General features: G+C 43.4%; 1 protein-coding gene across 1 annotated transcript in view; it reads right to left on the bottom strand.

Moving 5' to 3' along the window:
* IQGAP1 (IQ motif containing GTPase activating protein 1) overlaps nucleotides 1-13,121 on the bottom strand; it is a 115,566-nt gene extending 102,445 nt beyond the window's left edge. Inside the window, exons 1-2 of the mRNA XM_007990469.3 lie at nucleotides 12,944-13,121; nucleotides 10,454-10,553 (exon numbers count right to left, since the gene is read on the bottom strand). Of these exons, the coding sequence (XP_007988660.2) occupies nucleotides 10,454-10,553; nucleotides 12,944-12,998 (155 nt within the window). The 5' untranslated portion in view covers nucleotides 12,999-13,121. The remainder of the gene's footprint in view (nucleotides 1-10,453; nucleotides 10,554-12,943) is intronic.
* Nucleotides 13,122-13,878: the final 757 nt, after the last annotated feature.

Below are 13,878 nucleotides of genomic sequence, written 5' to 3'. Positions count from 1 at the left end.
TTGGTTTTTTGTTTTGCGGGATTATTTTGGCTTTCCTTTAGCTGCCTTAAAGGTAAAGTACTGAGGTTTCTAGAATAAAATGCCTTATTGAAATAACTAATACTTCCCAACATACAACTATTTTAAAAAAATTTTAACCCAACATTCAAACTTAAGCAAGTAAACTCTTACTCTTCAAAATAAACCATTAACCAGATCTTTCTTAAACATTTATATGTTTAAGATTTTTTAAATTCACACACTGTCAAACCACAGAGATCAATCAGATTACTAGGAGACTTCTAGAAAAAAAATGAAGGAGCAGAGCCCTGATTTGATCCGGTAGGCCACAGGCCCTCCAGGTTCCACTGGCGCTTCACTCAGCTAGCTCAAAGATACGGTCTCTAGGCAACCAAGTCCTGAATTAAGCAAACAACCACAGTAATATGAATCACTTCCGGATGTTCTCACTTTGCCTACCAGCACTTTCTTACACAAATACTTGTAAAGGGGTTTATTTAGCACCAGCTAGAAACAACCAAGTGTCCATCAGATACCACAAGGCTTAAAAATGTTCAAAACAGGTTCCACTACCAACTGGTATTCCCAGATGTGACACTGTGAAGCAGAAGGAATTGTACAGCAATCAGAGGCAGGTCACCACACTAAGCTGGAAAATGAAATTCCCAGAACATGCCAACTTGGGTCCTCAAATGTATTTTTTACTGTTTTGTCATTAGGGATATTAAAATATATAAAAACAGTTGCTCTGACCTTAAGACTGGAAGAAATACATGCCAAATGAGGTCAAACAAATGGGCCACACTTAGCCCAGCCAGATTTTTTCCCCAGCCTTGACTGGTGGACAATCCATTCACTCAGCTACCCAATTAACACTGGTTTTTCATAGTCACATCTATTTCAACACCTATTGATTATAAGGGGAAGTGGTAAACTATGTAACCCAACTCTCTTGGCTACCCGCTCCTTTTTTTTCATCTTGAAAGGATCTTTTGTGCCACACTATTCTTCATGAACTAAAAAGAGATCATTTAAGTTATTAACAAGAATGGAGACAGAAAAGGACTTAATTAAAAATAAAAACTACAATAGGACAAAGCAACTACCGTTAACAGAACCAAGGAAAAAATATCAAGACTGTAGAAAATCAAGTCAGTGCAACAAAAGATGTATGTGAGACACATACCTAGAATGCTTATTTAACATAAACAAAATGAAGAAGAGTCATAGAATAGACTACATAGATCTAACTAATGATCAGAATTAATCAATACAGACATAACGGACAATTTCCTATAGCTAAAATAAACAAACAAGAGACATTATAAACCAAGAAGAGTCTCCACATTACAGGCAAAATTGCTAAGCCAATATCAACCCTAACATGTTAACTGGGGAAATGTTTATACCTCAAGGAACAACAATTCTACAAATTTCAAGTCACAAAAAAAGGAAAAGAAAAAAAAAATCAAGTTACTTGTCATAGAGTTAAAATTAAGCTAACTTCAGATGTTGTTTCTCAATAATAAGAGGTATAAGTAAACAAAGTCATATATATTTTTCTCAAAAAAATGAAATATGGTTCACCATAATAGAATGTAAAAGTCCAGAACTAGAAATATATATATAATATTTGACAAAATAGACATCAATTGCTAATAATAAACAGCTGGTTTTTAAACGATATTAGAGGCCTGTAATTCCACCACTTTGGGTGGCTGAGGCAGGAGGATCACTTAAGGCCAGAAGTTCGAGATAAGTTCCTCTTACAAGCAACATAACAAGACCCCATCTCTACAAATATATAAAAATTAAGCCAACAGATTATTAAACTGAAAATTTTGCAAGGTTTTAGAGAAATTAAACTAGCTAGACTTTGAGTTGATAGAATAAATCACAAATCAAAAGACTGACATTTAGACTCAAAAAAATTTAAAACTATAATGAAGAAAACAAATACAATGAAACATCAAGGGAAAATGTTTGATACGAGAGAAAGTCAATGTCCATGTTATAAAAGAGCTCACAAAAGTTAACATCATGATCCTAGAAGCCAAGCACATAACAAAAATAGAAAATTTGCATAAGAAAATAATACTGATAAACAAATATATAAGAAAATGTTCAACCTCTCCAGCAATCAAAGCAATAGAACTTTAAACAGGAATAAACCTAAATAAATTATGAACATTAGATGGCCACTGAAAATAGTAAATCAAGACAATACAGGCCGGGTGTGGCTGCTCACGCCTGTATCCCAGCACTTTAGCAGAAAGACAGCTTGAGCCCCAGGAGATGGAGACCAGCCTGGCAACACAGAGAATCACCATCTCTACAAAAAAATACATTTCTTTAATTAGTTAGGTGAGGTGGGGTGGGTCTATAGTCCCAGGTACCTGAGAAGCTGAGGTAGGAGTATCTTTGTTCTTTCAAGGAAAATTTCCTATATTCACCTTTTTTTTTTTGAGACAACGTCTGGTTCTATCACCCAGGCTGCAGTACAGTGGCGTGATCGCGGCTCACTGCAACCTCCACCTCCCAGTTCCAGTGATTCTTGTGCCTCAGCTTCCAGAGTAGCTGGGATTACGAGCACATGCCACCATACCCAGCTAACGTTTTTTGTATTTTTAGTACAGTTGGGGTTTCACCATGTTGGCCAGGCTAGTCTCGAACTCCTGGCATCAAGTGATCCGTCTGCCTTAGCCTCCCAAAGTGCTGAGATTACAGGTGTGAGCCACCACGCCCAGCCAAGATACTCAATACTTTATTGTAATATAGGCTTTGTGCTATATAATTTTGCCCAACTGTAAGCTAACATCAGTATTCTCAGCACAATTAAGGTGGGCTGGGCTATGATATTCAGTAGGTTAGGTGTATTAAATGCATTCTGACTTACAATATTTTCAACTTTCAATGGGTTTATTGGGATATAATCCCTTCATAAATCAAGGAACATCTGTGTAGTAACTTAAAAATCTGAATTTGTGATTAGATCTAAAAATTATATACACAGTTTTTCCTCTTAATCCCTTCTTTTCCTTCATTATAAAATTATCACTGTAAAAAGCATTTTAAATATAGTACAGTATTAAGTAAAAAGGAAGACTCACACCCTCTAACCCCATTCCAATCCCTAGAAGTATCCTCTGTTTCTGGTGTTTTCCTTCAGGCAAAAGCTAAGGTCTGAAGTGAAAAAACTAGGGTTACCAACCTTAGGACCTTGAAAGTGGCAAGAAAATTCCTGTCATCTTCACGTTAAATCTGCTTTTCCTTTTGCAGATTTAATGTGAAAATTCAAGAGGCCGGGCACAGTGGCTCATGCCTGTAATCCCAGAACTTTGGGAGGCTGAGGTGGGTGGATCACGAGGTCAGGAGACTGAGACCAGCCTGGCCAACATGGTGAAACCCCCGCTCTCTACTAAAAATATAAAAAATTAGCTGGGTGTGGTGGCAGGCACCTGTAATCTCAGCTACTTGGGAGGATGAGGCAGGAGAATCGCTTGAACCCAGGAGGTGTAGGTTACAGTGAGCCGAGGTAGTGCCACTGCACTCCAGCCTGGGCGACAAGAGTGAGACTCCGTCTCAAAAAAAAAAAAAAGAAAGAAAGAAAAAAAGAAAGAAAAGAAAAAATTCAGGATATCCTTTATCCAGGTGCTTGGATAAAAGTTTGTTGAGTGCAGGCCGGGTGCGGTGGCTCAGGCCTGTAATCCCAGCACTTTGGGAGGCCAAGGCGGGTGGATCACAAGGTCAGGAGATCAAGGCCATCCTGGCTAACACGGTGAAATCCCGTCTCTACTAAAAAATACAAAAAATTAGACGGGTGTGGTGGCGGGTGCCTGTAGTCCCAGCTACTCGGGAGGCTGAGGCTGGAGAATGGTGTGAACCTGGGAGGCAGAGCTTGCAGTTAGCTGAGATCCCACCATTGCACTCCAGCCTGGGAGACAGCGAGACTCTGTCTCAAAAAAAAAAAAAAGAAAAGAAAAAATTAGGTGGGCATCGTGGGGGGCGCCTGTACTCTCAGCCACTCGTGAGGCTGAGGCAGGAAAATGGCGTGAACCCGGGAGGCGGAGCTTGCAGTGAGCCGAGATCGCGCCACTGCGCTCCAACCTGGGCAACAGAGCAAGACTCCGTCTCGGAAAAAAAAAAAAGTGTATTGAGTGCCTACTGTATTTCACTGTGCCAAGCAATTAACCATCACAGTAACTGTGTAAGATGCACAGTGTTCCCATTCTGCAAAGGACAAATTTGGGCTCACTCCGTGAGGTTAAGCAACTTGCAAAACCAGAATCAGAACTCACACCTGCCAAAACAGAAAGTCTGATTCTTTTCACTGTGGTAAGATATCTCAACATTCAAGATTTTCAAAGACATTTTATTCAGACTTTTTGAATTTCTATTTTACTTAATTATTTGTACTATGAGAATATAGAATCACAGGACTCTTCTTAGTAATAATAATGGGTACTAACTAGTAGACTCTTTACATTTCTTAATTTTAAATTTTGCTAAGCTAGGCGTGAGATACCGCGTGTGTCTCACGCCTATAATCCCAGCACTTTGGGAGGCCGAGGTGAGTGGATCACTTGAGGTCAGAAGTTCGAGACCAGCCTGGCCAACATGGTCAAACTCCCTCTCTACCAAAAACAAAAATTAGCCAGGCGTGGCGACGGGCACCTGTAATCCCAGCTACTCAGGAAGTGAGGAAGGCGAATCATTTGAACCTGGGAGGCGGAAGTTGCAGTGAGCCCAGATCGCACCACTGTACTCCAGCCTAGGCCACAGGGCCAGACTCCATCTCCGGGGGAAAAAAAAAAAAAAAAAAAAAAATTATTTTTGCTACATTTTCAGCTACGTGGTAGGGTAAAAAGTTTTCAGCAGCGACATTAGAAATGAATATGCCCCATTTGCAACATTATTACGATGTAGAAAAGCACTCAGCTTCAACTACTTTTAACAAATACACTTTTAAATGCAACCCACTTCTTATGGTGGAGCCTGTCCAAGGCTGTTGCACTAAATTAGTATCAGAAAAAAGAATGGAGGTTTCTTCTTAAAATGGTCTATGTCACCATTTTAAGAGTTAAGAATAAATCTCACCCCATACTTCCCCTTGGTAATTATAAATAAATGAATAGATCAGCTCCTAGTGCCACCATGTCATTACACAGCTACATGCTATGGTCCCTTAGTCACACTGGGTCTCATGAGATAACTAGACTTCTCATCTGTACAAAGAGAGCTTGGGTAACCATCCTAAAAATGATCTCCCTCAACATTTAAGTGAAGTTCCTCATTTTGAGAATTCTAGAAGTGCTGGGCATGATATTCTTCCTAGTCACCTTGCCTAACCATTTTGTTTTCTTGCTTCTTAAATGTCTTAACTTCTATTTGCATGATCACAGGGTGCCAGTCTGGACATATCCCAGTGTTCATGGAATTCTGATATCACTTACAGGGAGAAGAGATCTGAAGAGCCCATCCCAGAAAATGCTGTATGCCAACACTAAAGACATATGCACAAAAAAGACTTTGTTCCCAAGAACTAATTTCTTTCCAAGACACCTTTCCAATTCCTCTAAATTACAAAAAGCGACATGCTTCTATTTAGTGCTAAGCTCAGCTTACCACCGTGGAGTTGCTGACAATCTCCAACCAGCCAGCATTCCTACTTTCCCTTCTACAAGAGGGGTTGCCCTACTCCTTGAGTTGGGGTACGGGCACTCAGCAGCAGAAAGGTGGCCCATGACAGACTTGAAAGCGTACACCAGGAATTGTCTGAAACTCAGAGAATGCTGGAATTAACTTTCTTCCTGTGACCTTTAACCTAGCTGAATTTTCTTCCATTTCCAGTACTAATCATACTTTCTTCTCACTTGCAGACTTCCCTGTTCTGTCCTGCCTGACATGTTCTCTTCTTGGTTCTTTTCACCTGAACCTTATTCTGATCTATTACTTCCTCCTGTCCAAGACCTGAGCACTGAACATTCCTCACACATTTAAATGTTACTTCCTTCAACTGAATGAAATGATATTCATCACTCCTACACAACTGCTCCTTAGCCAAAACAAATGTAAAACTCAATAAGAACAGGCAAAAGGATAAAAATAAGCTTCGATTTAAGCATAAACAGTAATTTAAGATGTATAAACGACTCATAAAATCCTTGATCTATTGTGTAGCCCTTAGCAAAAAGCCTTGAATCATTAGGTGATATTTCATTAGAACAGCGGCTTAATTTCAATATTGAAGCTGCTCTCCAAACAATGAAGAAAAACAGAAATCTCTACATTTTCTATTTCTCAACCACTCCCAGTGCTCATTTATAGGAATTACCCCTAAATTTTCCCACGTAACCTTTCAGGGAAACACAAACCCACACCGACAGAAAACTCTCGTCTCTCTACACTTATACTCTTACTTATACTCACTGCCTCTACACAGTCATATTCACTCTCTACACACTCCTCTCTTTTCCCAAGAAAGAGCTCTGTTACAGGCAGAGGAGAAAATGGAGAGCCCCAGGATACACAATGGGGCCACTGTACTAAAAGGTGGAGCTTTTAGTAGGAGGAGTAGAGGTATTATAAATAGAACTGAGGAGGGGAACCTTTTCTCTCTCTGATCTCTATGATCTTTATTCCTGGCCTTGGAGTTACCGTAAATCCCAGATCTTGGGGCTCCTCCAACTTGGGAGGGGTGGAGGTTATGAAGGAAACAGGATGGAACCAAACCAAAAAGGCAAACTGGGCCTAGTGCTAGAGGAGAAAGAGGGACCCTAGGAACACACAAGATACAGCCCGGCTCACCAAGGTAGGAGAAAGAACTGGAAGAGATTAATAGCTAGCTAATAACAAAGAGCATGCCATTTGTCCTTGGTGCACTCCCAACACTTTTTAGGGGTGGCAACGGCCACATAGGTGGCTGACAGGGATTCTAGTCCTCTTTTCTCACCATAACATTCCCAGGCTTCTTTCCTTTGCCCTCTCTAGTTATACAATCTAAATAGGTGCTTCCAACACTGATTTTTTAAAATCAAAGCCTTAAACAACAACAAAAATCACCACACCCAGTTTTATGATTGCCTCCATAAAATAGACCAGGCACCTTTCCATGATGCCAGGCCAATGGGCAGGGTGTGCTAGGGTAATATGCCACTATTATGCCCTCCCTTAAAAAAAAAAAAAAAAAAAAAACCCAAAGATCATCACAATGTCTCCACTGCCTTTTTTTTTTTTTTTTTTTTTTTTTGAGACAGTTTCACTCTTGATGCCTAGGCTGGAGTGCAGTGGCACTATCTCGGCTTACTGCAACCTCCACCTCCCGGGTTCAAGCAATTCTCCTGCCTCAGCCTCCCGAGTAGCTGGGATTACAGGCAGCTGCCACCACGCCCGGCTAATTTTGTATTTTTAGTAGAGATGGGGATTCTCCATGTTGCTCAGGCTGGTCTCCAACTCCTGACCTCCAGGTGATCCGCCTGCCTCAGCTTCCCAAAGTGCTGGGATTACAGGCATGAGCCACCGTGCCCGGACAGTTACTTTTTAAGTATGCAAAAGCACTCAACTAAAAAACACCCCAGGGGATCATGCCCCTGGGTGGTCTTTAAAGGAAATGGGCTACTTTCCTATACTGGAAAAAACAACTGACAGAAAAAAAGATGCTCTAGAGTAGCTGAAAATAAAATGTCTTGCTAATGCAGCACCTGATGAAGAAAATATGATGAAGTGTAACATTTTACTCAGGCCATGATATCCCAGCATAAGGCAAAGTTCTAAAATTGTTTTAAATCTTGTTTCTCAACAGGGGGAGGAGTGGGGGGCAAGGAAGGACCATCGGAATCACTAGAGGCATTTAAAATACAGTCGGCCCTCCTTATCCGTGGGTTCTGCCTCCATGGACTCAACAGACTATGGATCAAAAATAGTCAGAAAAAAAATAAAGATACAAATAAAACAATACAGTGTAACAACTATTTATGTAGCATTTACATTGGATCAGGTATGATAGTAATCTAGAGATGTTTTAAAGTATATAATATGTAATATGCTAAGGTTATATGCCAATACTATGCCATTTTATATAAGGAACTTGAGCAACTATGGATTCTGGTATCTGCAGGTGTCCTGGAACCAAACCCCCACAGATACCGAGGGACTACTATATATGTGTCTGGACCTCCCACCCAGATCTACTGAACCACAATTTCTATGGTAAGGCCCAGATAGCTGTATTTTTTTTTTTTTTAAGTTACCCGGGTGATTCTAATGCACACATCTGGTTAACAACCACAGTTAAAAAAATGATGAGGCCAGGCACAGTGGCTCATGTTTGTAACCCCAGCACTTTGGGAGGCTGATGCGGGCAGATCACCTGAGGTCAGGTGTTTGAGAACAGCCTGGCCATTATGGTGAAACCCCGTTTCTACTAAAAATACAAAAATCAGCCAGGCGTAGTGGCAGGTGCCTGTAATTCCAGCTACTCAGGAGGCTGAGGCAGGAGAATTGCTTGAACCCGGGAGGTAGGGGTTGCAGTGAGCCAAGATCACGCCACTGCACTCCAGCCTGGGCAACAGAGCGAGACTGTACAAAAAAAAAAAAAAAGATGGAAACTATTCTTCAATCAAGAAAACTACAAGTAGACCAAAAAAACTCAGGCTTCAGTTTCCTCATTAAATGAGATGGTTGAACGAGATTAGCAGTTGAACTAGATTAGTGGTAGTGTTTGGGGAAGGGGAGGTGTTAGCCAAAACACCCTCTGTAAAAAGTGAATTTTTTCAGGAAATTCAACAGTAAAACAAAAGCAGAGCTACTTTGGAAGGTGTGTTGAGGCTCTTCCCTCTCACCCCCAGGTCACCTCAGTGGAATCACCAAAGCTCCACAGAGCACAAGATGGTCTCTCAGAACGGCTGCAGCTTTCAAATTCTTCGACCTTCCAAACCTAGAAATCCACAATTTAAATGGCAGAGAACTTACAATTTTTGTTTTCTTATAAACTTCATGAGAAAATGTGCCCTTTTCTAGTGATATAGCATGTCGTGCTATGTCATCTTCTGTTATTTAGAAAGACAAGTGTTATCCTCCTAAGTCATCACTGAAACCCAAGCTCCAGTTTCCTGGAAGTTCTAAGCTCAGAAAAGAAGCCTAGATACAAGAGGGCATGCAAAATACAGGTTAGTGTTTGCCCCAGGAGAAGGAAGAATGGGACCAGAGGGGCACAAAAGAGACTTTAAATGCAGCGATGTCGGTTTGGTTTGGTTTGGTTTTAGAGGAAAGGGAAATATCTCAAGTGTTAACATTTGTTAGTTCCGGGATACAAAGATGTTTGTTGTATTGTTCTCTGGAATTTCCTGTAGCATTTTAAGATTTTCAGAATTAAAACACACACATACACACACACACACACACGTGTACATTTATTAGCACCATTTCAAACACCCCTTTTATTAAATGCTAATTACAAATATTTCATTATCCCTCACTTGCCTTCACCAAAGGTCACTTATAGAATACATGATCTATAATTACATCTACCCTGGGACTCTGCGAAAGAACACAAGCACCAGAACAAAAGATATGAATCACTAATACCAAACTGACACTCAAAAATTAAGACCACAAGGTTGTGGGGCATCTGAAAAAGAAAAAGAGCAGCTTTACAAATTCACTTCACAAAGAATGCAGAGGACGCTGCCTCTGAATATTGCCCAACAGATGGGCCTACACCAACAGTACTACACTTCTAAGCCTCCCAAACCACGCACCCACTCCACAGGTCACAGAGGAGACTCAATTCATATATAAATCAAAATTCATGAAGAATAAGTGAAACATTAAAGCCAAAAACTTCAAACCCTAAAAATGCTATTTCCACCCGACAGTTGGTAATGCCCAAAACATGTACAATAAGCATAAAACTGAACAATACAAACCTGGAAAATTTTTCAGTACACTTAAATGCCCATCACAGTAATTCATGATAAACTGTCATCAAGGCTACTTATTGCCATAAATACCCTACCTATACTTATTCCCTCAACCACCAGCTTCCCAGTTACATCTATAACATACTCAAATAAATCTTTTTTTTCCCCTGCCCCCAAAACAGTTTTGTCACCCAGGCTAGAGCACAGTGGTGAGAACACAGTTCACTGCTGCCTCGACCTCCCAGACTCAAGTGATCCTCCCTCCTCAGGCTCCCAAGTAGCTAGGACTACAGGCGTGCACCACCATGCCCGGCTAACTTTTTAAATTTTTTTTATAGAGACGGGGTCTCACTATGTTGCCCAATCTGGTCTCTAATAGCTGGGTTCAAGTGATTCCCCTCCACCTTGGCCTCCCAGTGTGTTGGAATTACAGGCATGGACCACTGTGCTCAGCCTCAAAGAAATCTTTATTTGTATTCACACTATTATCAGTTCCCTTCTCTTAATCTTCTCTCTAGCCAGCCAGTCTTTACCTCTTTGCTTCTTCCAAATGACAAAGGTACTCATAAGCCACGTTCTGACGTCTCCTTTCATCCATCTCCTCTGCAGTAAGTCTTTCATTATCCAGGACAGCTAAAACATAAAAGAAAGAATGTAAACACCAGGATCTGTAGCGTTCCTGAGTGATAAAAGATTGCCATAGTATCAATTTCCTGCTACTCACCTAGAAAGTCAGGGTAACTAATGAGTGTGTAGCTAGCCAGATGTACTACAATGACTTTCCTAAAATAAGAACTATGTGGTTTCAACTACACTCATCTTGACCTTTTTCAACATGGATGATAGTATAAATATGTACTAAGTTTTAGTGTAATCTTGAAAAATACTGTCTTGAGATTTTGGCCCAAATCTGTCCCTATCTGCCAGAACTCCTTCTAAATACAGATCTGATAATGTTGTTTCCCTCTTTTATTAATGACCAAAGCCAGCAGTTATTGAGAAATAAGTGACAGCAACTGTACTAAGCATTTTACACACATTCTCTCATTGAAACCCCACAACAATCCTGTGATTATCAGTCCTATTTTACAGATGAAGAAATTGAGGCTGGGTGAGCCCAGGCCCATGGCAAGTAACTGGCAGGGCCTGAATCCAAACCCGGAGAGTCTGTCTCCAAAGCCTGAGCTTAACCTTGAAGCAATCTGCTTCCTTCATGGGCACCAGGTATGGAATAAATTCCTAACTCCTTGGGAAGGCATTCAAGGCTTTTCCCAGTCTGGTCCCAGCTATTTTTGGAAACTCTCCTCTGCCCTTCCTCCCACCACTGTGCAGTCCACACCACTCAGTTCCCAACACAGTGTCCCTCTACTCTTCAATACCTTTGTTCATGCTCTTCCCTCAAATCCTGTCTCTTGTTCCACATGCCCTATCAAACTGTTTTTCTTTTGAGACAGGGTCTTGTTCTGTCACTCAGGCTGGAGTACATTGGCACAATCATGGCTTATTGCAGCCTCGACTTTCTGGGCTCAAATGATCCTCCTACCTCAGCCCCAAGCAGCTGGGACCACAGGCGTGGGACATGACGCCTGGCTAATTTTTTTTTTTTTTTTTTTTTTTAAGAGATGGAGTCTCACTATGCTGCCCAGGCTGGTCTCAAACTCCAGGCCTCAAACGATCCTCTCACCTCGGACTACCAAAGTGCTGGGATTACACGCAGGAGCCACTATGCCTGGCCACCTGTCAAACTTTCTACACAGCATTCTTCAAGGTTCTGTTCAAATGTCACCTTCAGGCCAGGTGCAGTGGCTCACACTTTGGGAGGCAGAGGCGGGAAGATCATTTGAGATCAGGAGTTTGAGACCAGTCTGCCCAACACCGTGAAACCCCGTCTCTACTAAAAATACAAAAATTAGCCAGTGTGGTGGCCGACGCCTGTAGTCCTAGCTACTCGGGAGACTGAGGCAGGAGAATCGCTTGAACCTGGGAGGTGGAGTTTGCAGTGAGCTGAAACTGCACCACTGCACTCCAGGCTGGGCGACAGAGAAAGACTCTGTCTCAAAAAAAAAAAAAAAGAAAAGTCACCTTCCGTGCTCATACTGTCTTCCCCAAGCCCCTTCTCCTTACCTACATTACTCTGTATGGCTAGTAAGTTCAGCATCTTTTATCGTTATTGCACCTTATAATTATTAGCATGCACACCTGTCCGACTCTCTGATTAAAACGTTCTTTGGAGGCAGGGCCTGATCTTACTCATCTTTAATTTCATAAATGTGGCACAATACCTCACAAATAACTGTTGATGCGTGAAATGTTGATCCTTTTAAAAAGAACATTATTCCCAGAATATAAAATAAAATCGAAAACCTCATAATCCCAAAGGGTCCTCCTTTAGCCAATCCTGCCTGCAGTTCAATGACGTCCAGGGCCGACAACAGAAAATGAGGAAGTCTTAGGATTTTCTGTTTTTTTTTTTTGTTTTTTTTTTTTTTTTTTTTTTTTTACTATTTTACTTTTGAAATCTTGAGGAGGGAACTAAGCCCGAGAAAACTGAAGTGACTTGCCCAGGACGGCACCTCTTACCTAGCCTGGGGCCGGACAGGTCTGGACCCTGGTCTACCCCGCAGGCAATACTAGGGCAGTGCCTTTCCACGAAACGGGCAGAGCCCGCGTACCCAGACCCCAGTCCCCGGGACACGCCCTGCGCGGTCCTCCTGCCACCTCACCCTAGGCCGTCTTCCCCAATCTCGGTCGAGCTTGGGCGACGGGAGGGGCTGGGTGGGGCTCCCCCCTACCGCGGCCCCAGCTAGGGCGGGAGGCCTCGGAGGTCCTCTCCGCCGCCTCGGACCCCGAAGGGGCGAGCACCAGGGGCCTCCCCGCCCGCCGACCCACCCGGGCGGCTCTTCCGGGTCCGAGCTGCCGGCAGCCGCCCTGCCCCACCCGCCCGGCCGAGCCCCCAAGAAAATCGCGCCTCGTCTGCAGTTAGCTCGGCCCCGAAGCCCCGCGCCGCAGAGCCCCGCACTCACAGCCATAGTGCGGCCGGGCCACGCCTAGCCCGTCAACCTCGTCTGCGGCGGACATGGCGGCCGAGCCCAGGTCTCAGCTGAAGAAACCGTGAAACCTTGGAGGCGCGGACAGCGGCAGCTGCAGCTCCTGCCAAGTGCGCGGGCTTGCCCGGGTCCCCGAGGCCCCGCCCATGCCGTCAACCCCACCCCGCAGGCCCAGTCCCCGCGGGACCGCCCGAGCGACACCGCCCTGCCGCACCGCCCAGAGCGGCCGGAAAGAGGCGGGGCTAGCGTCACCATACCCCGCCCCCCAACTCCGCCCCCTCAGCCCGGCCCCGCTCTGCATCCCGCTACCGTCTCCGTAGGCGGAAGGAAGAAGGTAGAGCACATCCTCCAATCGGGCTCACGCTGAGCTTGCCCTGCCGGGAATGCCCGCCCAGGTTTATAGCCCCGCCCCCAGGGCCACCGCCCTGTCCGCAACTCTAACCGAAAAACTGCGGGTGTCTGCTGCCTGAAATCAAAGTAGTGGGTCATCTCCCTTCTCTTGCCGGCCCAGCTAACGTCTGCACCAATACTCGGAGAAGGTGGCCCAGGGTGTCTTGTTGGACACAAGCAGACTCCAAACTGCCATAAAAGCCCTCCAACCCCACTCTCCGCAGTTTGGCAATCTGGCCTCAGTCCTCTTAGATTCGGCAGCAGTCACCAGATTACCCAGGTATTTGAGATGCAGATGCTAAAGCGGAACTCTGTCCAAACTCCCTACCTTTAGATCCCTTGACATTGTTCTTTGCAAGTTCTTTTTTAAAGAACTCTTTTCCCTTACCAGGGATGCCTCTGCCCCCTGCACCTTGTGGCTTGCCCTTCAGATATTGGTATTCAACGGTATTATAAGCGCAGCCCTCTTCTGTTTTTTCTTTTTTCTTTTTCTTATTTATTTATTTATTTATTTGAGACGG

Source organism: Chlorocebus sabaeus, chromosome 29, assembly GCF_047675955.1.
Source record: "Chlorocebus sabaeus isolate Y175 chromosome 29, mChlSab1.0.hap1, whole genome shotgun sequence".
NCBI lineage: Eukaryota > Metazoa > Chordata > Mammalia > Primates > Cercopithecidae > Chlorocebus > Chlorocebus sabaeus.
Note: the sequence above shows the minus strand (reverse complement) of the source record. Positions and strands in the feature narration are given on the sequence as shown.